This window comes from Dromaius novaehollandiae, chromosome 2 (genome assembly GCF_036370855.1).
Source record: "Dromaius novaehollandiae isolate bDroNov1 chromosome 2, bDroNov1.hap1, whole genome shotgun sequence".
Taxonomy (NCBI): Eukaryota; Metazoa; Chordata; class Aves; order Casuariiformes; family Dromaiidae; genus Dromaius; species Dromaius novaehollandiae.
In genome coordinates, this window is record NC_088099.1 from 81359460 (window position 1) to 81386173 (window position 26714).

At 37.9% G+C, this 26714-nt stretch overlaps 1 protein-coding gene across 5 annotated transcripts in view; it reads right to left on the minus strand.

The window, feature by feature from the left end:
* Window positions 1–26714, minus strand: part of CTNND2 (catenin delta 2) — a 664005-nt gene that overhangs the window by 79435 nt on the left and 557856 nt on the right. For all 5 annotated transcript variants that reach the window (XM_064506857.1, XM_064506859.1, XM_064506856.1 and 2 more), the window contains 3 exons: window positions 23012–23129; window positions 19523–19708; window positions 8410–8583 (listed from right to left, as the gene is read on the minus strand). In XM_064506857.1, coding sequence (XP_064362927.1) covers window positions 8410–8583; window positions 19523–19708; window positions 23012–23129 — 478 coding nt within the window. The remainder of the gene's footprint in view (window positions 1–8409; window positions 8584–19522; window positions 19709–23011; window positions 23130–26714) is intronic.

The following is a 26714-nucleotide window of genomic DNA, read 5'->3' on the forward strand; positions in this document are numbered from 1 at the left end:
GAGAGTCCTGGCTAGAAGTCAGTATATTGTGAGATGCTGATATTCAATGTAAGAGTACATCCCAGATTTACTGCTTTCAATGTAGATTGCCTGGGGAATCAGTGGGGCTGTTGTTTAAAAAAAAAAAAATCACATTTATGTCTATTCTTCTCAAAGAGAGAATCTAAGAAGTTGTTATTGATTATTCACTATATTACAAAAATCCCTGTAAACTTTCCTCCTTGGAATTTTTTTTAGTTAACTATGAAGGGAAATCACACGGACCTGTTTTATGAAACCCAGATTTACAACAAAGTTCTTAGTTATAATAGTTTTCATCATCCATTCCAAAAGAAAAGTTTAAAAGAAACAAGCAGATTTAGGAAACAAAATCAGAAATGCTTTTTTGACCCTATGGAAAGCAAAAGACACTGTAGGAAAAGCACTGGAATAACTGAGTATGAAAAAAGAGAAACTGTTTACCTCCTCTCTGAATAAATGACATGCAAGTCTTCAATACTTGTAGCCATTAATTTGATCACAATAGTCTATAATATGGCTCCAAAGTTTTCATAAGGGAAAAAAGCAGATACAATGTTTTATAGATGCACATATGGATACATGTACATAAAGCAATGGGAGAAACCGAGAAAAGTATGTGGGAAACCTCTCCTCTACCCTGCATGTTCCTCTCCCTCTGCCCCGCATAAACTTTCTTTTCTGAAACACTGATGTTATCTGCTTTGGAAAAGTTCAGCGACTTGTCACTGCGATTTGCCAGCATTACAGATGCATTTTCAAGTCATTCACCTTAGGCAGAAATACAGAAATGTGGATTAATTGTTTCAGCAGTCTCTGGAGAACTTTCCATTTGGGAAGTGCTAAGAGCTGTCTGTGTCTCCTTCCCTGAACTGCCGATGAGGACCAGCCTCTGCAAGCAGTCTGCATTTCAGGAACACTCCAATTGAGATGCTGCAACACCTTTTATTCTGTCGGAGAATGGAAAAATTGATTCACTCTTTGGTATACTGATGATTCTTTTGTTTGCCTAAAGCCATCGTGAAGCACTCCTGCATTTCCATATTGCAGGTCAATTGCTAATATGAGCTCAGTGATGTATAAAAGACAGACATGAAAAATCATAAAAAAGAAAAGAGACAAAAGCTTTGCTGCCTCTCTGTAAATGAGACATTCTGCCAATATACTTGATCATCCTGTTACTCCACAAATCAGTGGCAGTGTCAATGATCAAATAACTCTTCAGTTTGTAAAGAAAAAGGACTCCTATGAGAACAGCCTACACTTCAGAAGGAACAAGAAGCCAAAAAAATTAATTATTATTGCATGAAACTGCAGCTAAATTATCAGAGACAGGCACAGGAGCCATAATCTGTGACCGAATACTCTTTACAGTTAATTGAATTTGTGGGGCATAACTACTATACATCACTTTGAAAGTATCTAGTGCATCTCGATGTCCACTTTCATTAGTGGTTTCTTTTTTTATTTTTGTCATGGTAATTAAAAAGAGAAATACAGGAATCTGGAAAATTATTTCCTAGTTTGTCACAGTTGTTATAAAGGACCATTTTCAGGACTGAATGCCTCCAGGGATTAAGATTACAGTAGGGTGAAAGTCTACATAAGGGTAATTCATCTAGATAAAACTAATTTTTTTTAGAAAAAAATATAACCAATTAACTATTCAACTCTTTTTAGGGTTATGAATGGTTTTCTTTATTTTTCTACCAAGCACCTGCAGAGATGCCCAAACTAAAAATGGAGGGGAAAAAAAAGCCAACAATTGAACAGACCTGATATTTTGAATGGATTCATTTTTCCTTCCATCGACATCAGTATTATCTGAGTACCTCCAGATTTTTTGGACACCATACACACTTAAATTTAACTGGAATTTGCGCTGTAAGGCTACAGTTCAACATTCTGACTCAAAGACCCTACAGAGGCACCAAGCGGTAAGGGGAATAGATGAGACACAAGCCACAAAATCCAAGCCAAATCAAGGCAGCAAGCATGACAAAGTAAACTAAGTTATCAGCAGAACCAGGAAGATTAGAAAGACTCATAGTTTCCTAGGAGAGGCTCAGAAAGGCGCTGACAGGTAAAAGCAGCAGAAGGAAAAACAGACCGTGGAAGAAAACTGCAGATTGAGTAATCAAAGATAACATTCCCATTTGTCTGATCATACTTAACCACAACATACACAGCTCAAAAAAAAAAAAAATGTATATATATAATATTTTTATATTTCACTTAGAAAATTATGGGTCTACTTTTCCCCTAACTCCACGGGGTCCCTGTGGAGTCACACCACATGAGTTTGCAAGGCTTTGCGAACTTCTCTTTTTGCAACGTCTGAAGAAAGTGAGCACTCTCCAGGGACTCTCAGCTCCCTGACTGCAGCGTTCCCTTCTCAGAAACAACTCCACCCAGGAGGCCACCATGAAGTTCTCGACATCTCTGTGCTGGGACTGCAGAAAACAGCCTGGGATTCGCCTGCCCAGGAGGAAAGTCTTAACTGGTTACTTTCCTCTTGTATCATGACCTTAGTCAAGCTAAACAGAAAGGAGAAATCTGGTGGGTGAAGATATACAGCTAAATAAATAAATAAGGTTAAACTGAAATGGAGCTAACAGAAGACGCATCAATATGCTTCTCTGTATTAACTGATGCTGTCTCACCTATGGGGGTTTGGGAGAGAGGCATCCCACCCGGTTCAGATTTCCTGACAGATTAATGCACTGGTTCTTTAGAAAGTTTGCCTTTGCTGAGTAACTGAGGTATTATAAATGGTCTTCTCCACTCTATAGTATAAGAATTCATAACATTAGCATTTTGGAGAAAACGAATGAAAGCCTTTTCACTGGAATTCAAATAACTTCCTCCTGGAATAGCCTGATGAAACTCTAAAGGGTGAATATGTAAATAATTAGAGTAATCAGTGAAGTTTGGCAAAGAACCCACAATATGTTCTGGCCTGATAAGAGGAAGATTGCTAAACTAGATGGCTGCTACTTTAAACAACAATTTTTCATTATCTGTAAGTGTTTCAATGGCAAGGAGCTGGAGACTCTTTTCTTACTGCTCTTTGAAGTAGCTGCATTGACCTTGTGACTGAATCAGTAGTCCCTTTTATGTTTTCAGTTTCTTTATCCAAATAATTTCCTTAATAGGTCTTTTGCTCCTATAAGACTCAAATTTCTCTAGGAGGGAATTTAGCAAATAGACGTAGTTGAGTGCCTAGGGCACAAAGACTGGTATCTCATTGAACTATCTCAAGAGATCAGGCCACTGACTCAGAAACCCTGTTCACATGTGCGTTGTACCTGTTGGGGATCAAAGGCAGGGACATGCAGTCACCCAGCAGGAGCGCATTGCCATGCCCTGCCTAGCATGGTCAAAGACGGAAGTGAAAGGAAAGGGGGCAAAACAAACTGCCTGAGGACCACAGTGGTCTCGCTCTGCTGCAGGACATGTGCAGAGCCGCCCTCTTGCCGACGTTATGGAGGGGAAGGACCTAATGGGCACTCAGGAAAACGAGGGCTGCTACCCTGTCATCTACGCAGCCAAGGGGAGTTTTAAAAGGCTGAATGGCAACTGAGACAGAACAGCTGGCGCACAGAAAGGTTCAAAGGTTCAAAGGAGGTTTAGGACATATCTTCACGTAGGGCATTACACTGTCAACAGAAATATACTAGCTCTTGGTCCTTGTGTTTATATATACATAAGGAAATCCCAGTTGTGATGACAGCACTGTGGTTTTTAACCATGTGTAGTACAAAAATGATCCTGCAGGTGATGAAATCGCAGCAATAAGTATTGCAGAAATGTCTCCAGGAGACAAACTGTCAACAGCCTAAATTTAGCTGTCAGATATGTACAGATATACAGATTTCCAATGGTATCTCCTTTCTTCCTGAGAGCAAAATTTTGTTCCCAAAGGACATAAACTTGGAGTCTTGATATCGCTACCCATAGGACATTTTGAACATAACTTTTTACATGCTCAGTAATTTAACTTGTTAATAGCTTACTGACCAAGGTAAAAACTAAGAACTTGCCATTCCTTTCTTCCCCCCGGCCAACAAAAATTACTGATTGCAGACTAGATATAAAAATATCTATGAAGATTTCCTTTTACAGGATGAGTCATTTTATAGTTCATATTTTTTTAATATCCAAGGTATTACAATAAATAATGAAATGAGACTGTAGAAAGGACGTCAGGTCTGCAGGGTTACAGTGACAGGGATTTCTTAAAAAGCAGGCACGTGTCTTCAGAATATAGCTGACTAAGTCAGCAAACCTCCTATTTTTATTTTTGTGTCCTCCACAGGGTTGGCAAAACCCAAACTAAGTGCCAAAGACAACTAACAGAGCTCCCAATGAGAGGAGGTTCCTAATGGGAGATAAGAGTCTCCACTGCTTTTAAAGGCCTGTCTCGAGCCTTATTTCCTGAAGGAAAACTCTAATTAAGCTTGCCTGAGGAATATATTTGCTTAGGTTTTTTTCATAGTACTAGGCAGCTCTAAAATATGAGATTATATTAAGTATAATAGAAACTGCAATAGGTGTACTTAGAAAAAGTCTACTCTTGGAAAACTCGTATCTAAAAGTGGCAACGAAAGAGCAAAACTAAAGCCAGCAGCTCTTCTTTCTATGGGTTGTTCCTTCTGCCTGCAGGAAGCTATGATACAGCGAAATTATCCTGGTTACAATTTGATGGGAGAGCATATTTTGGAAAGCAATGAGTCCCTTCAAACCAAAATCCACAGAGTCCCAGGTACTAGCTGAGCTCTGCTCTGGTGATAGGTGTGTGCACATACGGAGCTGACAATCAGATCCATACATACATGGAGCGCGTACTGCCAGTGGCCCTCAGCCACATAGCGAGGCAGAAATGCACTGACCAACTGCTACTACCGCAGGCCACCATGTGAAGCAACAGTCAGGCTTGAAACATCGGTGTATTCTGGCTGAAATGTAGAATATTTTATTTTGCCAGTCCTCCCCACCCCAGGCCCACATATTTGGACATCTCCATATATATTTTTCCAGGAAGGCCATTCATATCATACAAAGATGCATCAAATAAGTATATGAACAAAGAAGGAGAGATCTGTGAGCAGATGCATGTCACTTTTCAAGAAAGAAAAGTATTTCTCTCTTCAGGCTCCAATACCTCTCTGCTCTCCCTATGGACCAATGCCTTGATGCAGAAGTGCAAGATGAAGGAACTCAAACTCTAATTGTCCTTCCAAAACAAATGGTTGTAAAATCACTTTGCACCACATCAGGGAGGAAACATATCATCTCAGCTGTAAGGTTTCTAGCATCCTGAACACTCAACTTTACCTGAAACAGCCTCTTCCAAAATGTTCTGCTTTGCACATAAGCTGTCAATTTATTCATTTTTCTTCATAACCGGAAGATATACAACTGTGATCTATCTCAGGTTAAATGCTCCATTGAAAATATCCTTCCTCATACCTTCCTCAGAATCCTGTTTTGCTGGTAAACTTTCTCATTTGGACCAGTTAATATACTTGTCATCAATATGCTCCTATTTGATTCACTATTGTTTGTCTTGATTCTAATAATAATTATATGAAGACCATATACTGTATTAACCATCGTATGTGAAGCTAATTTAGTCAACAGATGAGTAATAGATGGCAAGACTTCGGCCCAAACAGTGTTCTGCCATGATATAAAAAAATGTTGTGCAAATGTATGTACGTACCACCTTTTTTTTATTATTACTTCTGCAGTGCTTGGCTCTACAAGGAATTCCTGCAAGTGAAACAGGACTAAAAATGCCCTACAAGCTAAGATTTATTAAGATTTATTCCCTTCCACGTGTGCATATGTTGACATCATGTGTATGTATCACTGTATTCTCCGGAATAAAAAACACCTTTGTCCCACATTCAGCCCCTCTCAGCTTTTAATCCCTAAAGCTACATATCGCTGCTTCCCTTTTGTATTTGAGATTTTCAAAACTAGTCTAGGGGATTTAGATATGTATCAATAGTTAATTGTAGTGGCAGACATTTATCTAAATACCCCAGACAATTTTTACTTTTTTTTAAACTTATTCTAGGCTTCCTTTTATCTTCCCACTTCCTCTTCATAATGACATTGGTTAAGCACTGCCCATGTTAAAAGCGTTACTTCTCTGTCACTGAAGAGGATTAGACAGCTTTATATCTGGAGGAACCTAAAGGACAAACCAGTTGGAAAAAAATCATGTAAGTACATGAACTACACTAAATTTTTTTCAAGAAGAGATCACATCTTGTGAAGCGTGGGAGCATGCTTGGTGCACTGGATACCGCATGCTGTCTGGGATTCTTATGTTATTACAATAATGCTATTTGGAAAAAAAAAAAAAAAAAGAACCAGCCACAATTGCTATTAGCATTGATAGCAATAGCAACATCATTTATTTTTAATATAGTTTCCTCTTTTTCTCTCTTTCACTTTATCATACAGTTCAAACTAAGTTCTTCTTGAAAGACTTCAAGCAAAAATCATTTCCCAGTCTTTATACAACTACAGTTTCTTGCAGGAATTCAGAAAATGAAAATCTCCCTGAGAAATAACATCTTCTTTTAAGAGTTTATCTTTTATTTCAGTCATTTTATGTCCAGAGACTGCAGCAGTGGAAAAGAGAGGTCAAAAGGTGGAAACATCAATGCTTATGTAATCCCCAAAGAGGATTATTCCTCTCACAGAAAGGGCTAATATGACATGTGAAATTAAGTATATTCATTTTGTGTCTGCACATCAATTGTAATGGAATTGGTGAATCTTTAGAAAAATAGAGTAACAAGAGAACAACCAAGCCTTCCTCATGATACCAGTGTATATAAAGTTCAAGTCAGTTTTTCTAACATCCCTCACAAAAGAGCTCTGCAAAGCTTTCCTTCCTCTCCAGTTCACGGTATCTGCCAACTAAAGAATGACAGGTATAGATTTATTAGAAATGGGAAAAAGGCACTATTTGGATTTTAGCATTTCTATTAGTCCTCACAAATGTGTCATACATCATTTTCTCATTTGGACTAGTGCTACACCCGTTCCCAGATGAATAAAACACATGTACCATGTTCCTGTGCCAAGATTACATAATAAGATGTGGTCTTTAATATGGGGATAGTAAAACTGTAATGATCTTCAGGCACAGTATATACATAGCACTTTGCAAGACAAAATCACTAGGCAGAGATTTTGTTATTCATTTCATTATGTCATTGAATGCCATGGTCAAAGGCATTTTATAAGGTTGGTGGAACATAAAGCTCAAAAAAATTACATGCCTCTGAAGATCTACTGAATGTGCCAGCTAACCTTCCAAAAAAACTTCATGGAAAAACAAGTCGTTTATTAGCGTCAGGGCTAACATTTCAAAATGAGTGCCTAATTAAATTGGTACTCATGTATTTAATCTGAATGCCTGAACATTTAAAACCAAACTGGATACTGTCTGAGACCCAACTTTGAAAACTGTATGCCCCAATACATGTGTGTTTTCACAGTAAACGTGAAAAATCCCCACTGAGAATTAATTTAGAAACAATGCATTTTATTTATGCAATAGGGTTAGATAGTATTTTCACCCAATCAGACCAGTTTACCATCAGGAAAGGGATACAGAAATTGTCCTAGAAAGTAAACCAGGCTCAAATGAGGCCACTCATTAGTGTAAATTTAGAAAATATTTCAAAAACTAATGATTTTTAAGGGAACTTGATAAAATAAATCAGTTAATAATTTTTGGAATTCACTGGAAATAATTGGGGATGGAAAACTGGATCTTTTGATTATAACTGAGAAGCAGAATTACATGGAATAGATAGCCTTGATTGGGCATTTCCCTGCTTATTTTACATATTTAACCATAAAGATGGTGTATTTTAATAATTTCTTAGGTTTTTAAAAAGTAAATGGTGGGATTACTCATGTTGGTGTCACTTCACCTTGCTATGCTCTTGCCCAGTTTCTCATAAGCAACAGAACGTCAACCAGTTTCTGCACTGACAAACCAACAGGGTTTCATTGGATTGTCACTGGTGATATTTTTGGCTCTTTTGTCATGTTTGTGTCACCATTGATTTACAAAGATTCTGCTTCTTCTCATCTGGATATCTGTTTTCAGCAGCAATTCTTCACATTTCACTGGACCAATGGGATCTTCACTGCTGTATGCTGCGCTTTCCTGTGATATGATTATCTCTATCAGTTCAAGAGACTTAAAATACTGTCTAAAATCAAACTGCAGATAGCTCTCTGAAAGCATAGTTATTCCACTATGAGAAGCATTCACATAAATTCACATCATTAACTTGCTGTCATCTGTAGGGGATTCTGAATTTAAAAATACATGGATCAGGTTACCGTTCCTACCTTCCAACTCCCAGCAGCCAAGTTCTGCAGTGCCCCTGCTGCCCCCTCCAGCGTGTCTGGATTCGAGCACTCAGAGAGAAGTGTGAGGTAGGGTTTGACTATTGAAGGGTGCCACAGCATCTGGATTCCTTTGGGTGGTTCTGCACAGTCCGGGAGAGGTCCAACTCCATCCCACTGTTGGAAAGTACATATCACAATGTCAGCAAAGAACAGGGAAATGCTAGAGCAGTATCTCAGTTGAAGCTATCATGTGTATGCGTGCGTGTATACAGGCATCAGCATGCATGTGGCAAGCAGCCACTCTCAACTTTAGTACATCATGCGATCCTTCACAGAACAACCAAATTTCCAACCCAACAATCTTTATGAATGAGCCACAGCATTGGCAAAATGCACAGTGTTTTAGCCAGCTGACATAACAAAATCTCTTTTCACTGCATTTATTTTTTTGGTAGTGAAGAGAAACCTACTGAAGAGGAACACGGATCAACATATCTTAAGAGGTAAATCTATGACTTGCCAAGGAAGAGATTTTCCTTTTTTACATACTGGTCAGATCTCTATATTCTCTCTCCTTCCGTGAGGGGAGGGAAAAAAAATAAGAAACACCACTGTGCAAAAACAAATTATGCAAGGATATGAACACTCCAGCCCCTGAGAGGCCCAAAAGTGACTGAGCAGCTTTCCCTGACTATACAACTTCTTCTGGCCTTTCACTGTGTCTTGTTCTGCTGCCATTCAGCCAGAGAGTCAGCTAACGTTAAGGTTTTAGTTTGCAATTTATTTGGCAGAACGACGTCTCACAAAACTGATTCTTTCCTCATCAAATATGGAGTTTTGCCACAAAAATTACCTTAGTCTGTCCCCCAAGATGGGCGATATTAAAACATGGACAACAAGCAGGATATGCACAAACAGCATTCCTGCTAAAAACAGAAATTTTGTTCCAGCAGAAAGTGATCCACTTTTCTTCTGGGATGCACAATGCACCTAAGCATGAAACTTCTTAAAAGAAGGAACTTTGAAGACTTTTTTTGCTTTTTAAACAACAGTAATACATGGAATGCAATTTTAATAGTACTTTAAATATGTGATTCTTATTTCTCTATATAATAAACACATATTTTGCTTTGCTATGTACAGATAAAAGGATTTAGAAAATTCAGTCTTAATACCAGTGTTAAAAATAATCCTTGACTTTTTAATATAATTTTTCTCTAACATCTTTGACATGTACAGATTACATGATATCGTACAAAGTAAACCATTTAATGCATTGGGTTATAACTTGCTGTGATTACATAGATAAAAAATGTGTATCATAACATTATATATCTGCTACACATACAAAGATAGCACAGACCGAATTAATTCTGTGTTTAGATCTGCAACAGTTAATTTTCCTAGCTGATTTAATCAATTTAATCAGTTATGATTCAAACAACACAACAAAGGAATTCACACTGGGAAAGACCTAGATTCTCCTATTTTCAGGAATTATCAATTATCATGTTATTTAAGCTAACTTTAAAAATCTACATATAATTTAATATAAGGGACAGTCAACCCAGTCTTATCTATTATCAACTAATAAAGCTTAATTCATTTTAACATAGTTGTGCTAGTTCACAACCACTGAGAATCCAGAACACTGTTTTTTCTAAATTAAGGTAGAACACCAATATGTAGAGCTAGTGGGACATTTAATACACATGAGCAGTTTCTCAAAACCAGAAAGCTGCTCAAATATAAAACTCATTGCATTGGACAAAGGTTACCACAGTTTAACAAAATGGAACAGCAGACCCCCGCAGTGGCTGAGAAACAACAGGAAAATCACCTTCTGAAGAAAAAAATCCCTTTAAATGACACTGGGATAGAGCTGTGCCTTTGAAATGCTTTTTAATACCTTTCTGCTTTTAAACCAATAGGTTTATATTTATGTATTTATATATATATTTATATAGGTTTATATTTATATACGTGACTCAGTTCTCCCTTTTCCTACCTGTAATTCATCATCCTTGACAGAAATGACTTCTCACAGGCTCATAGAAAACACATTAAAGACTTATTTTAACTCTTGGAATTCAATGACTTGCACAGTTAGAATTTTTTTAAAAAACAAATCAGAAGCATCTCTTACAGGCCAAATCTGAGCTTGCACTACATTTGAGCTTAACACCTTTATAAGTCCCCTAACGTAACTTGTGAAGTCCAAAGACACAAATTCAGGTCTTCATCCATCTCATTCCAATTTGCACATAGTATGGAGACATAATGCTGCTGAACAGTGTTTGTGTAGGATATTCATTGTATTATTTCAGGGACAAAGTATCTATAATGCATCAGATGTATCATATCTACCCCGTACATTTTTCTGTGCACATGTGGGAGTACACGGGGTTTTTTTAACCCAAGTATTTACACTCGTACAATCTCAAGTACTGCCAAAAATCAGCTGATATAAATAAAGTTGTAAATGTGTTCATGCTGTACTGGTGCATTTAAAGCACTAGAAATCATACTTGCAGACAAATTCACATTTAACACAGTTTTGTCATTCTGCCCAGCTATGAGAAAGCATCTAAAAAAACCTGATACTAATTATTGCATTTTCCTGCCCTTGTTGTTACTCACTTTTGGCACATGATTGCATTAACTTACCATCAACTATGAGGGAAAATGTCTGCAGGAGACCTTTTTTAAGAAACTATGATACCTCAGGGTCATTGTAAGGGCGCTGGAAGTCTCTGGTATTCCACATGCATGAGCACGAAAGGAGCAGTAACTCTAGTGGCATTGCATAAGCTTCCTGCATTATTCTTTGGACTTGCTGCATGTGCCCACAAGCAGCTGAGTGGCAGGCAGACAGAGGGGTTTAAGTGCTAATCATGCATAAGATGCATGTTCTGCCTATGGTGTCCTCTTCAAAGTCATGAGATAAAGGGTGACAGAAGAGATGCCACTGTAGCCTGTCTCTGGGCCTGTCTGGGAGGTAGAAGGCATCAGCAGCCATGACCTCTCCTGCACTCCCTGTCTCCTATGTTTTAGCTCTCCTGTGCTGCTGCATGTGTGATCTCAGCCAAACTTTCAGTGAAGGGCTTAATGTCTTCTGGAATCTTCCTCTTAGCTGAGACCAGTACCTGCAGCTGAACAGCCCGACTGTTGCTGGGACATGCAGGACTCATACAGGTCAGAAAAGAAGCTATTGAAAAGTAAATGTAAATGCCTGACCTTGAGCCATGTATTTTGTCTTACCTTTCAAAAATTCATAAGGAAATGTATCAATTGCCTGAGCAAAAAAAAAGTATTTTCCCCCCAAATGATCTTACAGCACGTTTTCTTGAACAGTGGCTAAAGCACGGCAGAAGCTGCTTTGTAGTTCAAGCTGCTCAATATTAATGAACTGAGGCGCTATGCTAAACGAGTCTACCCAGTGAATTACTGGAACAGTTACTGTATTGTTGCAGCCCATCAGGAATGATCAATAAGCTCTATTTGAGATAGGCTGTGGATGTGGTAGCAACCTCTGAAAAAGAGCAAGGCTGTATGCAATTACTCTTCTTAGCTTATGTTAAGCAGAAAAAAGTCATAAACAAATATTCCTTCCAGCCTTCCCTGCTTCAGCTGAAATTACCCACATACATTGTGGTTGGAGCTGTCAAACTCTTAAGTTACATGGGCAAGATATAAATCTCTCATTTCCTGAAACTGGTGCAAAGAAAGGAAGAAAGTCAAGAAGAATAAAAAGCTGAATATAAAGATCTTTGAGAACAATAAAAACTTCTGAGAGTAAGAAAGTACTGCTAAGAAATTTCCAAAGTTTACATATTACTGGAGAATTCTGAGAAGAGAAAAAAGATTGTTCACCTAGATACTTTCCCATGACACTTAATAGACTATCCAACCTCCTATTTCTCATTTTAATGAAAGCAAATCCATATTTACAGTGTGATTATACAGAATATTAGGAAAGGTTTCTACTAAGTAAGAGAAGTGCATTCTCTATATTTGCATCTTTTGCACTGACAACCCACTCTCTAGTTGGTGGGGTTTATTATTAAGGAGTATCTCATGACCACAGGTTTTTCCTCTGATATCAAAACAACAAGTGTTTTTATTTTCAGTTATTAAACATATCTATTTTCCTTTCAACCAGACTATGAGAAAAAACATCACCACAAACTACTAAAAAAAGAGTATCTGGGAAAAACCCCCAAAACCAAAACCATCTTCATCAATGCCCAATGATCCTAGGCATTTGAGATAGTCTGATAATGTTGCAGCTATGTTCTTTGTGTCAGTAGTGATAAAATTTATATCACCAATTTAATAGTTCTTACCAAAGCATTTACAAAATTTCAAAGACTTTTTAACAAGCATGCCCCCATAAGAAGACAGCGATTTCTCATCCTTCACATAGCTGTAGATGCAGCTGTAGAAGTCTGTACCAGCTGTCCCTAGGCATGCCAGTCCAACCATCTGCCTGAAAAAACATTGTTCAAGAGCAGAAATCTAGAGTTAAGCAACAAATACTCAACAACATCAAACACTTGCTTTCAGAGATGACGAGAACCCATAGAGCTGATACCAAAGAGACAAGAATGCCGTTATTTAAACCAAGTCAAATCTGAGGCCTAAAGAAAGGTGATGAAGACAAATGAATGTGCCTAATGACACAGAGTCTATTGCCGCGATCCAGTCACATGTAGTCACACAAAACTGTGCGATTTCTGGATACAGTTTATTGGATAAATAATGGTAGCTTCCTGCATTTGATACAGCAATGCTTACAATTTTGGGAAAGGTGTTTGGAATGCTTTCAAAACATCCAAATTAAAATCTTTATTATTTATATGAGATATGAATATTTCTAAATTATACTCCGGATTAATCCATTTTTCAATGACTTTGTTCAATTTTTTTTATTACTACATTCAGCTAAGCAAAAATGAGCATTCTGTCCTCTGCTTAAAACCAGACGCCTCCCAAACAGAGTAGCACGCAGTTCAATATGGAGGCAAGGATCCTTGGCATCTAACCACATCTCCTTCTCCTCACCCGTCTCCATAGGTAACTGAAGCTAATAGGCTTTGCACTACATTCCACAAATTGACACAAACAAATTATATCTAACAGCCCTATAGTTTTAGCTTTCAAAATAATTTGGTCATACAGCATAAAAAGAGATTCCCAGGGCTTATAAGATGCTTCTATGTAGGCAAGCAAGAATTTAAAAACAGCTGCTAAAATGCATCTTAAGCAGTTCTCAAGACAGTAGATTTATTGCTAAACAACACCTGGCATAACCACCTCAGACAAGACAAGGAAGTTACAAGTGAACAGGAATAGCCTTCCTGAGCAGCACATACTGGAAATGCAGTCATTCATCCCTCATCTCAGCTCAGGTTATTGACTAAAACCAGCAACAATTGCCATGTCTCTATTTCTGGGCTTCTTCATTTGGTGCACGTAAGTGTAGTATTAAAATACACTTGGTAAATAGAGGTGTGACCACACGAATAAGCATATCTGACAGCTTGAACTATTAGCAAAACATCACATAGATGCCTTGACCAGGCAGGCCACTGACCAGTTCCACAGGCGGTACAACACTGCTCAAAATGCGCTTTATTCTCTTCATTTGGAAATGTTATTCTGTCTTAAGCATGCTATTTTACCTGGATTCTTCAGTTAGTGACAGCAAATGCTTCCTTGCAACATAAACTCTTTAGCTTCATTACTATAGAACAGTAGAATTTACAGCCTATTTAGCTAGCATGCTAAAGAGGGGCGCCAGTCAATTCATAATCTTTAACTTGAATTGGTGCTGTTATATCTCAAGGCTCCTGACAGAAGGTGAAAGAGGTCAGGCTCATTTCAGAAGTGCCACTTCCAATCAAAAACAGATTTTGGGATAGATGCTGGGCTGACAAGCGTCACAGATGAAGAACTCAAGAGGGGGTTGAAGCCTGCGTAAGAAAGCCAAGAAGTAAGCCTGCTTCTTTTTGAAAAGAGGAAAAGACATGAAATAGTGCTAATATGTATAATACTGCATAAATGAAGAAACCAAATCAGAATTAATGGCAATTCCCTGTCTCTTTTCCTGAATTTGGACTGCATGCCTTATTTTCCTTAATTGCTTTTGCCATAATCCTTGTCTCTCACACAGCTGAAAGAACAAACCTATTGGCAGCAGTGAGAATACTGCTGCAAGTGATGTTTTCCAAGGTGGAGAAATTTGGTTCCATCTGGAAAGTGAGAGGATACAAAGCAGAGAGGCTGATGGCTACAGGGGCGGAGGTGAAGCTGGGTAACTTGATGTGATGTGAACTCCATAACAGCTGAACACAGACAAGCAGCAAAGAGGGAATATACAGAGCAGCTGTGAGGGAACAAAATACGGTCCTTGGTATTTGAGACACAAATAAAGACAGATGAGTCTCACTTCTCTTTCATGAAGCCTTTAATGAAGTTTTCCTTTCTGTTTTTCCATAGATAACACCAACAATTGTGCATACTTGTGTTATTGCAGATCTTTAGAAGATTTTGCTTTTTCTGGGCAATAGACTCATGTGGTAAAGTAAGTGCCTCAGGAGTCTTTCTGAGCTCTGGCAAAGAATTCAACAGAGGAAGGATTGTGCATTCTTTTAACAAAACCACTATTTATTCTGAAATAAGGAGAACATTTGTTTCCTGTGATCCTAAGGGAACTTAAGTAACTTCATTTGAAAGGTGTTGTTAAGACTTGACTATCAAAGATATATCTCGTATTTGATTTCAAGTTGCAAGTTCATTTGATGTGAAAAGTTGTAGCTGATATAGACAACTGACATCACTAATGAATAATATTTTCTAATTTGTTCTTAAAATACCATTTAAAAAAAGGCATGTTTTATATCATTGCTCAGATTTGTTTTTTTCGTTAAGAAACTTATGTGCAAGTACAAGTAAAGTATATCCTAGAAAGAATGGGATAACTGTTTCTTAAAACATAAAACAGAGAAATCAACTTTTACTTTCTTTACAGAGAAAACTAATGAGAAAGCAATTTTAATATTACAGAAGGTTTCTCCTGTTTTCTGGTTTCAGAAACAAAGCTCCCCCAAATGTGCATAGGATTAATTTTACAAAATATAGAGAACTACAACTTTATCCACATTGATTGTTTAAATAAATTTAGCATTATTGCCCAATTCCAGTAGCTTTGATAGCTAGTAGGAGCTTCTAGATCGTTTGAATACTTTTCTTTAAAAATTAAGACCCCACAAATCCCCACATTGTGTTCCCTTCAGAAAGAGTGCAAGAAAATACATGCTTGAGAAAGTAAGTGGAAGAACTCCTACTGACTGAAGTCTACCATAATAGAAAAATCTCACAACTGAGTGCATTAAATTTTAAACATTTAATCACATTTTTATGTAAACCTGATCTTCTGCAGAGACACAGCCAGTTTTATTATACAAGAAATCTGTGGCACTGCCAAAAAAGCAAGCGACTTATACCATCAGCACAGATTTTCTAGGGACATAGAATGCAGCAGGCTGTAGAAGTGAGACCTCTCCTCTGTGCTGAGGTGTCATGACTCTTGGAAATATGTGTACTTCTCACGTTTTGTGTAACAAGAAAGGTAAAATCTTGAAGATTATTAAAGAAATCACATAGGTAAAACAATGGGTTAAATTGATCTAATATTGGGTTGAGCACAACTTCTGTATCTGTAAATGACAATAATAAGGAGCCTAAAAAAAATTGTTTTTATGTTTGTGAATGATTTCCCAGGCAGGTAACTAAATATGTATTGTCCAGCATGAACAATTCATTAAAAATAGCCTGAAGCTCAACCCAATGTCTTTATGAGGCATCTGGGTAACTGACTACTTTTATATTTACATTGTCTTCCATTTCTTGTTTGAGATTTCTTTCCACGGAATGTAACTTCTTGGCCATGCATAGTGTTTTAAGTGTTTCACATACTTTAAATTATTGCATCCTCTCAAGATTCCACATGTACATCTTACATGTAAAACTCTGTCAGTCACCAGAGTGGTCTTCTGAGGTATTTAGGAGGATAAAAGCCTCCCTGCTGATTCACTCAGAGGAATGAACTCTCTAAAAATAGTATCACAAGGAGAACACGTGTTCTTTTGTGAGAGATGGAACAAGCAGCCGGTAACAGCTTAAGCACTGCAACGGAAAAGAGATTATGAAAGCCATTACCTGGAAAAATTTACCATTCTTGCAGAAAAATGATAAGATTAATGTCAAAGAATATGTATGCATGTGTAAAACACAGGGCATCAGTCAGCATGTAGGGAGACAATGCACTGTGAAAGGACATGTGAAAACATTATCCTGGAATGTGCAGAAAGCATAGATAAGCTTAATTCAGAGAAGGGGAATTCTGACTAAGCTGAGAAACACAAGACGATCCAGTTGTTAAAGACTATTTCCTGGCATAAAACACACAAGAATATTGATTTCCTTAAGCACACACAAAAATAGTAAATGGAGTATTCCTGACCACAACACAGTCTAGAGGGAGAGAAAGGTTAGCTGTTCCCAGGTGAAGCTGTTTTCCAGTGGGAACAAACATACTGGGGATCCTGAAAAACTGCAGGATTGTCATAGAGCAAATGAAGCAGAAAGACCTTTTTTATGTAATTGGACTAGGTGGTTTTCAGAAAGGAAAGCAACTGAATAACTTGTATGTGCTTATTTTTGCAAAATAAATAGACAAAACCTCTTGCCTTTACAACATAGCTTGAGTTGGGCGTTGAGCTCTATGCTATTAATATAAAGATACTGTTACATGAAGAATGTTCTTTTGTTTTTTCTCCATTTACCAAAGAAACTTGGGAGACCTATAATGTAATTTCCCTCTCTTTCTATCTGGCATGGTGATCTTGATGATAGACCTCAGTCACAGTTGTCGTTAGTAGCATTCTATTCAACTTGATAAATATTTTAAAGCATCTCTGGCATGGTCAGCAACAGTCAAAAATTACAGGGTAAGACTAATAAGCTCTGCATAAGGTGCAAATACTGTGGTCTTCTCTTATCCTGCTGAGCTGGAAGAACAATAGCCACAGGTGAGGATTGGTATCCAATGGCAGGATGGGGTAGGCTTTCTGATTTTAAAGGAAAGGACAAGAAAAAAAGGAAGAAAAAAGCATTAGAAAAATATTTCTGATATTTCTAAGACAAAGCAGTTCTTGGCACTGCAAAATTAGTTTTGAAAAGGTTTTGAAAAGCTTTGAAAATGTATTTCCTTGCTGCAGAAAAGTCTAGTGAATGTAAACCTGAAAGGAGGTGCACAGTTTTAGTCCCCTTTGGATCTTAAACTTGTTGGATATTAAACTTTATAAATATTATATATAAAATATAAATATATTTATATTATATATAAAATATAAATAAAAATATATAAAAATAGTTTATATTTGGATATTAAGCTGTTGAATCTGATGGAGATGAGCAGATATGAGTAGGTTTTCACCATGCTGTATGTCGATAATGAATGATCGTAGATACAAAATATGTCTAGGACCAGGCGAAGCATGCCTATTGTAAAGGAAAACAGCCAAAAGAAAGGAGTTCTTTAGCCTGGAGGAGAGGGAAGAAGATCTTTTGTAAGGAGCCTTTAAGGTGCACAGAAATCTGAGAGGAAGGATGAAATAATCAATGCTACAAAGTTGAAGGTATGAGCCAGAGATGCAGAAATCACAGATGGAAGGAAAAGTTATAAAAGACTTCATACGATTTTAGTGTGTTGGTAAGCAAAGCATCAAAAATAAGAAAGGTGAGTTACAGGATGACCTATTAATATTCACACATGCTATTTTTGGATCTTCACTTTGGATAACTGCAATCATTATTTGTGGGACCTGTTAATTTAGGGACAGAGATGATTGCTTTATGGGATAAAATTATTAGTTTGCTTTGACACTTTTGATTTCATTGCAGCATAATATATGAAACTCAACAAAAGGCCATAATAAATGCAATTTTTTTGACGACTGCAATATTTAACTAGAATGGGTGAAATTAAAGTCTTACTAGTCATAAGTGCTGCACTTCAATACCTGAATCTTAACCTGTTAATGTCTCTATAACATTTACACGTTAACAGAATTTGCCTTTACAACTTCAAGAATATTTTCAATAATGGTTCACATAATTTATTGCAAAACCCTGTGTGCCTAACTGCTGACTCAAATGCATACTGTCTTTGAGCCATCTGAAGCAGAAATAAATGGCAATAGAAAGGAGTAAGTCTGTAAAGAGAGATGGAAAAACACCTCCTGCCATCCTAGGTCTTTGAAAAAAAGTTTGTAAGTTAGTAGCCATTGTCATTGTGTGTGTGCACTGATACAACAAGGTCTTCTTCTGTAATATCACTCTGTCAACATTGCCCAAATTTTTAGCTAAAATGTGAAAATAAGGAAATAAATACACTTTTAAAGCAACCCACCACAGCACCTCAGATAATCTAAGGAACACATGAAGACTGCACTTCTCATGACCTTTGTTTGGTAACAACATTAAATATATCAAACTGTGTGTGCTTTTTTACATTCACTTATACCCTTTGATTCAGTCCTGTACGGTTTTCTCTTAACTTGCTGAGGCAGAGTATGAAGCTAACTCAAAGTTAGCAAATACATATACACACACACACACACACACACATATATATACAGGCCCGATGTTTGTTTGTTTTAAGGCCCCTCTACACAGATATGACAGTGGAAGAAGAACATAAAGTATATGCAGATTACAACTCAATTTTAAGATTTTCACTTTAAAATATAAATAGTTCCCTGTAACAGACTGAGCAGTTTACAATATTTATTTATGGCATTCACAGTGTACCCATGACTACAGTTTCCAGGTGCCATTGTGTAATGTGCAACTCTGTTAAGCAAATATATTTTCTGTAGTTATTTCAGAACTATGCTCTGCTTTAATCTCTCAGCTAATTAACAATGGTAATGCTTCCACATACTGTGCATCATGAAATCTATTTCTAATGCAGTGCATTAACTTTTCATATTTTAAAGGTGGGTACTTCAACTAATTGCATGCAGCTGCAAGTAACTTTCCTTACCTGATCTTGGGATTTCTTTTTCTTCTTCTTCTTCCCCCAGCATCCTGAACTCTCGGCATCTTTTCCATTGGTATCACCGCACAGTAATCCATCAAGTTCATCTGTTCCCATCTGCTGTCCCTGAGATGTTTCTGCAGCTAGCCTGTATGAGAGGTTCCTCAAAATGCACACACAGTTTTCGACGGTCTGAAAAGTATGACAAAAAAAATACACACACACACACACACACATACACACACACAGAGAGCAAGAAAAAAGGTTAAAATTCCTCCCTTGTTCACTCTGTATACAAAGCAGAAGAAATATCATTGATCTTTGCACATGCATTTGCTCAGCACAATTCTTTTCTACTCATTTCTGAGTGCTTCCTAGGCAGCCACTGCTTAAAAGATTCAGAAGAATTGGCAGGACCTCACACCCTCCTTCTATGAAAGGAACAGCAGGTGGACAGTATTTTTTCATCAGTTTTTTGTCATGTTTCTGAACTTCATGCTGGAGTCCAATGTGAAAACAGAAGCTGAGGAAGAAAAGTGTGATCAAGAGAACCTAGGTATACACAAAACATAAGCTAACTTCCACCTCAGTGAACAGAAAATGTTACATATACAACACAGCAATAGTATTTTTACCACCAATAACCTTTCCTTCTGGTTTCAATTCTGTGAGGATTACCATGACACCTGAGTTCTGTTTTGCAAGTGCTTGTAGCGTAATATGGATATAAACAGGTCACGTTTCTTGAGCCTGAGAAGTAAGACTAGAAATCTCAGGAGTCTTCCTGCTTTTACTACTTTAAGCCAGGCTGCAAACAACTTGCAGCCAGTCTTTCCCTTTCATCCATTTGTCCCCCAGATACATTGAGCCTTCTGCATATGATGCTGTCTGAAACCCAGAAATGGAGTGAGAGCCAGGGCAGGAAAAAGAGGGCATTGAGAATTCAACATGAGTTCTGCGAGTCTAAAAGAAGTTCAGTTTAGACTCAGTTGAAGGCTACTCCTTTACTTGGTTCAATTTGGTTTGACTGTCCCTCATGAGAAATACATGCACTTGATTTTCTGGAGGCACAGAAAGCATGGGTTTTATTCAGTGAGGCAAAAAGATACACCTTCCTTTACTTTCACATATTTTATGAGCTTATGCCAGGTATGCATTTGGCCCACGGGTTTTGAGCTGACATTAAGTTTTAGAGATGACATAGAATACTGAACTCAGACTTATCTGGACAGGATTTTTTTTTTTTTTTAATTGCTAATATTTACTTTTATACAGCTATTTAAAATTCACATCTATACCAAAAACAAACTGGCTGAGTCCACTGTGAGGACAACGTTTTCTCAAACTAAAAACTGGGAAGCAAACATCGGGGCCACACACGCAACTGACACCTTTTTCGTTAAGATGAACTTGCACAAACCTATAAAACTGGTTCAATTCACATACTTAACCAAACTCTACTCCTCTTTGATGTGTAGGTTTGAATTTAATGGGCCTTGTACTTCTTAGACCTACGGGTGTTTTTAAAAGGGTCACCATAAGAGGCCTAAATATGACTTCAGTAGTCTTTCTTATTTAATCGATCAAATGCAGATTAAGAATAGTAACTTTGTTACGTAAAACATATCTAATTCATTATTTTTAATGTTTTACCTTGAAGTATCATAGCTTTTTCTTATTAGAAGTTTATAATAAACCCCACAACTTCAGGTCCTAGTTCTGCTAAGATTTAGGCATTCTTCCCTTCACCCACAAGAGGTGCAACTTTAGCAGCAATTCAACGTATGCATGTGAGTTCCACGTCCTCCTTCAGTGTTTGCAAGAGCAGGGGCCAGTAATTTGTTCTTTTTCAATAGCAGTCTCATAAACTGTCTAATAGCACAATTCTCATGGCATTTGGAAAGCAAAATTTATGATTCAATTTTAAAATTTCATTTTTGGTTACAATAGCACCATTTTTGAAGCTAGATTAAAAAGTGATTTAGAGTCACTTATCTGAATATGTGGTCTAATTAAAATCACATTCTGCTTTGGGATAGGAGGCCACAATATTATTTTGTATTTAACTGCACAACTGCTTTATGTCATACAGTTAAAAATCTGTAAAACAGGAGGTTAAAACCACCAAGGCTGGAACAATCATTTTTCTGTCATGTCCTCATTTTTTCTCCATGACTTTGCCTACAGTTTTACAAGTCATAACAACTCCAAATTAGTGTATAAATGCAACACTCTCTATATTAATAATAAGAGGCAAAACCAGGAGCTTACTATGCTCCTTCTTTACCCCTTTTAACAGTAAAACAATCCTGAAATCAGTCTAGTCACCTACAAAAAGATGGCTGAAACAGCAGCAGCTGAGCTATGAGAAGGGGGTGTAAACTGACTGCCTCCCTCCTCCTCCTTAATCCTCCTCCCACTCTGCTTCCATGAAGTCTTCTAAGTTTTACTTTCTAATTGACAAGCTCAATCAGGGAGCTTTGAAACAGGCCCTAATTCACCTTTTCCAAAGCTAATGAAGCAAAAAACACCCCCACGTTTCCCGAGTGGCTCTGCAGGCGGTGACAGGAAAGGGTGGGAGGTGGCTGCCACCAGACAGCAGCTGAGTTTGCTCTGAGGTCTCTTTCGAGTGTGGTGCCTACCTGGTGGGTGGGTCTCCTTCACTTACCAGTAACTTTTATTAATGGAAGACTGATTATAGACTGCTGGGTTATCATTAAAAAACAAAACAAAACAAAAAAGCACCCACAGGCTGCTAGTCCTGCACTGTGTGGTACGAACCTTTCATAATTCCTCCCTCCATATAGACAAAATCCATCCACTTGGTTCAGGCTAGCAACCATAAAACTCTGGAGATTTTCCCTCTCCAATCTATAAATCCACATCGGTCTACAGACAACTATCTGTGAAAGATACTTTAGAAATACTAGCCCAGTAGGCTTTAAAATTTTGCTGTGTAAAAGGCTGCTCACTTGCTATAAAATTCTTAGGGGATTACAAATGGACAAAGGTTGTTCTGGAGCAACAGCTGTAATTACTTCAGCGCCACATATTGAATGCAAAATATATTTGAAACTAGCATTTTTCTCCTTTTCTGAAATACTTTGGTGTATTTAATATATTAGAAATCTTCAATTTGAAAATCATTTAAGTCCTTTTATTTAAGCAGTGCCTTGGAGAGGCAGTACCTTTGGAGGAGCATGTTCATACCCCTGTATTTTCAGAGAACTAAAGATGTATTTTTATGTCCACCTGAAACAGCTATTATTAAAAAGCATTTATTGATCCTCTTCAAAGAAGATGTAATGTTGGTAATACTGTGGAATTGTCTATTAATTGCCCACTGTTTTTTAACAGCAATCACTCCACTCTTTTCTGATTGCCTTGTAAACCCACCACACTGTTTTTAGATATGGTTCCTACTGGGTACTTAATACTCCTGAGCTACCCTGAGTACCTGGATTTCTTTCTCCTGAAAATACAAAGATGACAAACCTTACTATCAATTTCACTGCTCCCCAGAGCAGACTGGATGACGTAGAGCAAAGCATCCGTCAGGCCATCACACTCCCTCATCCTTCTGCGGGCCTCCTCTCCAGCAGAGCTGACGTTCCTGGTGGACAACAGCAACAGTTATCACTTTCACAACTTTATTCTCTGCTTCCCGTACTAAAATATTCTCACAATTAACATACATATAAAACATTTGCCTTTTTCTCCTTTCATCAGTTCAGAGCTGTGAATAATGAAGACAGCTGTGAATGAGCTCAGGAAATGTAACACAGAGGGGAACAAATGGAAATTTCAGCTCCCCTGCAAGAAAGTGCCGAGGCTCCAGGCAGGATGGCCCTACCTGAGCTTTACATTTTCATTTTACATAACTGCTTCCTTCTCTCTCTCATTGTGGGAGAACAGGATTGCCTCAATCTTCTCTTTAATTATATGAGTTGTTTTACATTGCAAAATTTAAAACATCAGCTTACTGTAACAATTTGTGTTTCCAGAGGGCCAGAGTGGCTTCTGAACATACTTATAAAAACAGAACTAAGACAAAATTTACTGAATAACACTGTGAATTATAAAGCTCAAAAAACTGACTCATAAAGAAGGACATATGTGTGAATGTGTACTTATACAGAATCTATACTGGTTAACATCAAGCTTTCTGAGAAAAATTGCATTCAAATTTGCACAGCAATTCCAATTTGGAAAGGCTGAATTAGCAATCTTAAGAATAGGGTAAAACTTCTCAGATAAGTCTCCCTTGGCAGGAGCAGACTTCCCTCTGTTGAGGTGCTCCTCTGCAGCTCCTCTCTCCCCATTCCTAAAGTTAATACAAAGGGAGAACAGAGAACACCTCACACCAGCCCTAAGTACTTAATACCAATGTATGTAAATGGGAGGGAGAGCATTGGCTCTTTGGCTTGCAGAAGAGATAAGGCACTCTTCCCCTTAGGCAGTTGCCTTTGCATTAAAGATGGAAAGAGGACAAGAATCCTGGGAGGTGAGAATGAATTTTGGATGGAGAAAGGTGAGACAAATTAAGGATAGATTTACTTTCAATTCTTTTTTTGCTCTGCCTACTTCTTCCTATGCTAACCTTTGTGGGTCCCACAAAGCACAAAAGAATTTTCCTAATTAAATAATCTTAAATTGGACAACCCCTTACCCCCTAAAATGCAGGCTTCTAATTGATTCTGCTCCCTAAACACACATGATTTTTAATCTATACTTGCATGCCCACACAGTCCTAATTAGTTCTGCTCTCCCACACTGCTGGTCTGATAATTTGATACTGCTCCCTTCACCTATGCAGATAGCCCCATGAAAACATACAGCCCAGGAACATGAAAAATATTTCTTTTTTCTCCTTAGTATACAATTGCACTGCTTTCCATTCTCCTTGAGACTGCTTAGTTAACCCTGTACCATACATCAGAAATGTCTCCCCCATAATGGCTTGCAAGTCTTGTGTTGTCTTGTTCTTTTTTCTGGTCCCTAGACTCAATGCTTCTTCTCTCTGCTGCTACAGGAGGAACACATGTAGACCTTTCCTGCAGCTCAGGAGGAAACCCTCAGAACCCTCTTTCATCTAGAAAGTGCAGTCCAGAGAGCATCAACTGGAAAAAGTCTTCCACTGGCTCCCAGTCTGAAGTGATGGAAACCTTTCCACTTCCCATCTCGTTTAAGGAAATCATAAACTAGAATTGTAGAGCACGATTTTCCCCAAACAGTGCCCATGCCCTGTATTTGCAGTGCTGGGGACTCTGGCTGAGATGTATTTTGAGTAGACAGTCACCTTATTAAAGGCAACAGCTCTGCTTGAAATTCCTGAGCTGCAACACATGTAGAAAAAGCAGTGTCATGCATCTGAAAAATCCAAGGACGCGAGAGGATGTCTAGGGGCATTAGTGGACTTCCTTCTTCTGAAATTCTACTCTCCTACCTTCCAAGAACATGAAGAAAAAGAAATGGCTGTATCCAGACCTAAAAGAATATCACATATGGAGTAACTGCACGAATTACAATAGGAGGATGCTGAGGATGTGTTCTCTACATTCCACTTTTTCTTGCCCCACTGTCCAAGAAATATGTGAAATATTATTGACAATCTTTAAACAGAACTTGATGTAGCATTCCATATTAACATTATTTATCCATGCTTTTTCATTTGCTGCTGTTACATATACCAAGTGCAAGTTTTCAAAATATACAGACTTACACATCAGTTGAAACACATTCTCCCTGATCTTTTTACAGGGGTCTCTCTAGCATGGCGGAATCCATGTCACATTGACTCCGTAAAGCCCAAATAGACCTGCAGCCTCTCAGCTCCTCTCCAAGCTCTCCAGAAGCAACAAGACAGCAATACAGACATCCTGATAGTCCCTCAGCTGTGAGCTGTCTGCCTCATTTATTTCTAGATAAACAAACAATATGAGGTCTATATACAAAGTAGTACAGATATACTAGGGGGACAGCCTTCAGAGAAGGTGCATTTTTTAGCTCTGTCTGGAAGACCTGTTGAGTTCAGTTCCTCTGTTGATTACCCTTCCCCATTATGTTCCAGTTGGTTCTGGAATCACAAGGCGGGTAAGATGAATTCCTGTGATTGCCTCTCCTTTTCTTTTAAAACTCTCCATCTAGCTTCAGCACTGGATCCTGAATACGATTCTTAGTTACCACGGCTCTCCCCAAATCTAGTGTATTACTTTAGATGCGAAATAGCTTAAAAAACAAGAAAAATTCAAACTTCACATCAACATTTTGGCAGAAATGTTCATTTAATTATTTAAAAAGAAATGCACCCTGTTATCTAATTATTCCCATTTCATCTTTATTGAAGGAAACATACCACCAGCTGTGTAAATGATTGATAACAGATCTCTCATGGAAGGCCTCTAATATCACCACACTCAGGCAATGTAGTTCTGGAAGCAAGTTCCAGTTTCCTTGAGCTGTCAAAGAAAACACTCCGCCATCTTAATTTTCTTATTTCTAGCTGTTAACTCCAACATGCTGTAGCTGGCAGCAGGACAGGGAGTAAGACATGATTTGTCATTTGCAAGTTTACAGGTCACTGTGGAAACCTTAAACTGGAGCACTGGTATTATCTACCCTCAGTAAGACATCTCACTAAGTAAGCACACATTTTTTCCAGCTTCAGTACCCAAATACTTTTAAGGTGAAACTATGTTTTACGGATTTTCAAAAAGATATGCAGATACGATGCACAGGTTTTCAAGAACAATTTAGTTCTCCATCATGAAAGCAGCCACAGCAAAAGTTTGATTGCCTGGTAAGGTTTGATACTTGTGGAAGTACATGGAAGTACAAATTTGTAGAACTGCCACTGGGAGCAATGTCAACACTTTGCTAAATGTTTTCATATCCAGAGAAGATGTCTCTTTTAGCACATTGGCTTTCCCAGCTGAAAGTATCTACAGAGGCATCTGCCCTCCTTGAGCATGCTCAGATCATATCCAGCAGTTTCACCCTTCCTGTATCAGCAACAGGTCTGCAGATTGCAGATCTCACTGCAGTCATGTATGATAATCTCTGAGAACAAATTATCTTCTAACAAAGATTCAGATGGGTCCTCCTCAAGGCCCCTTAATAAAAAGAGAAAGCATGTTTAACAACTAGTATATGTGGCATATCTGTATGTTACATTTTTGCTGCAGACTGGCGTGGTGTA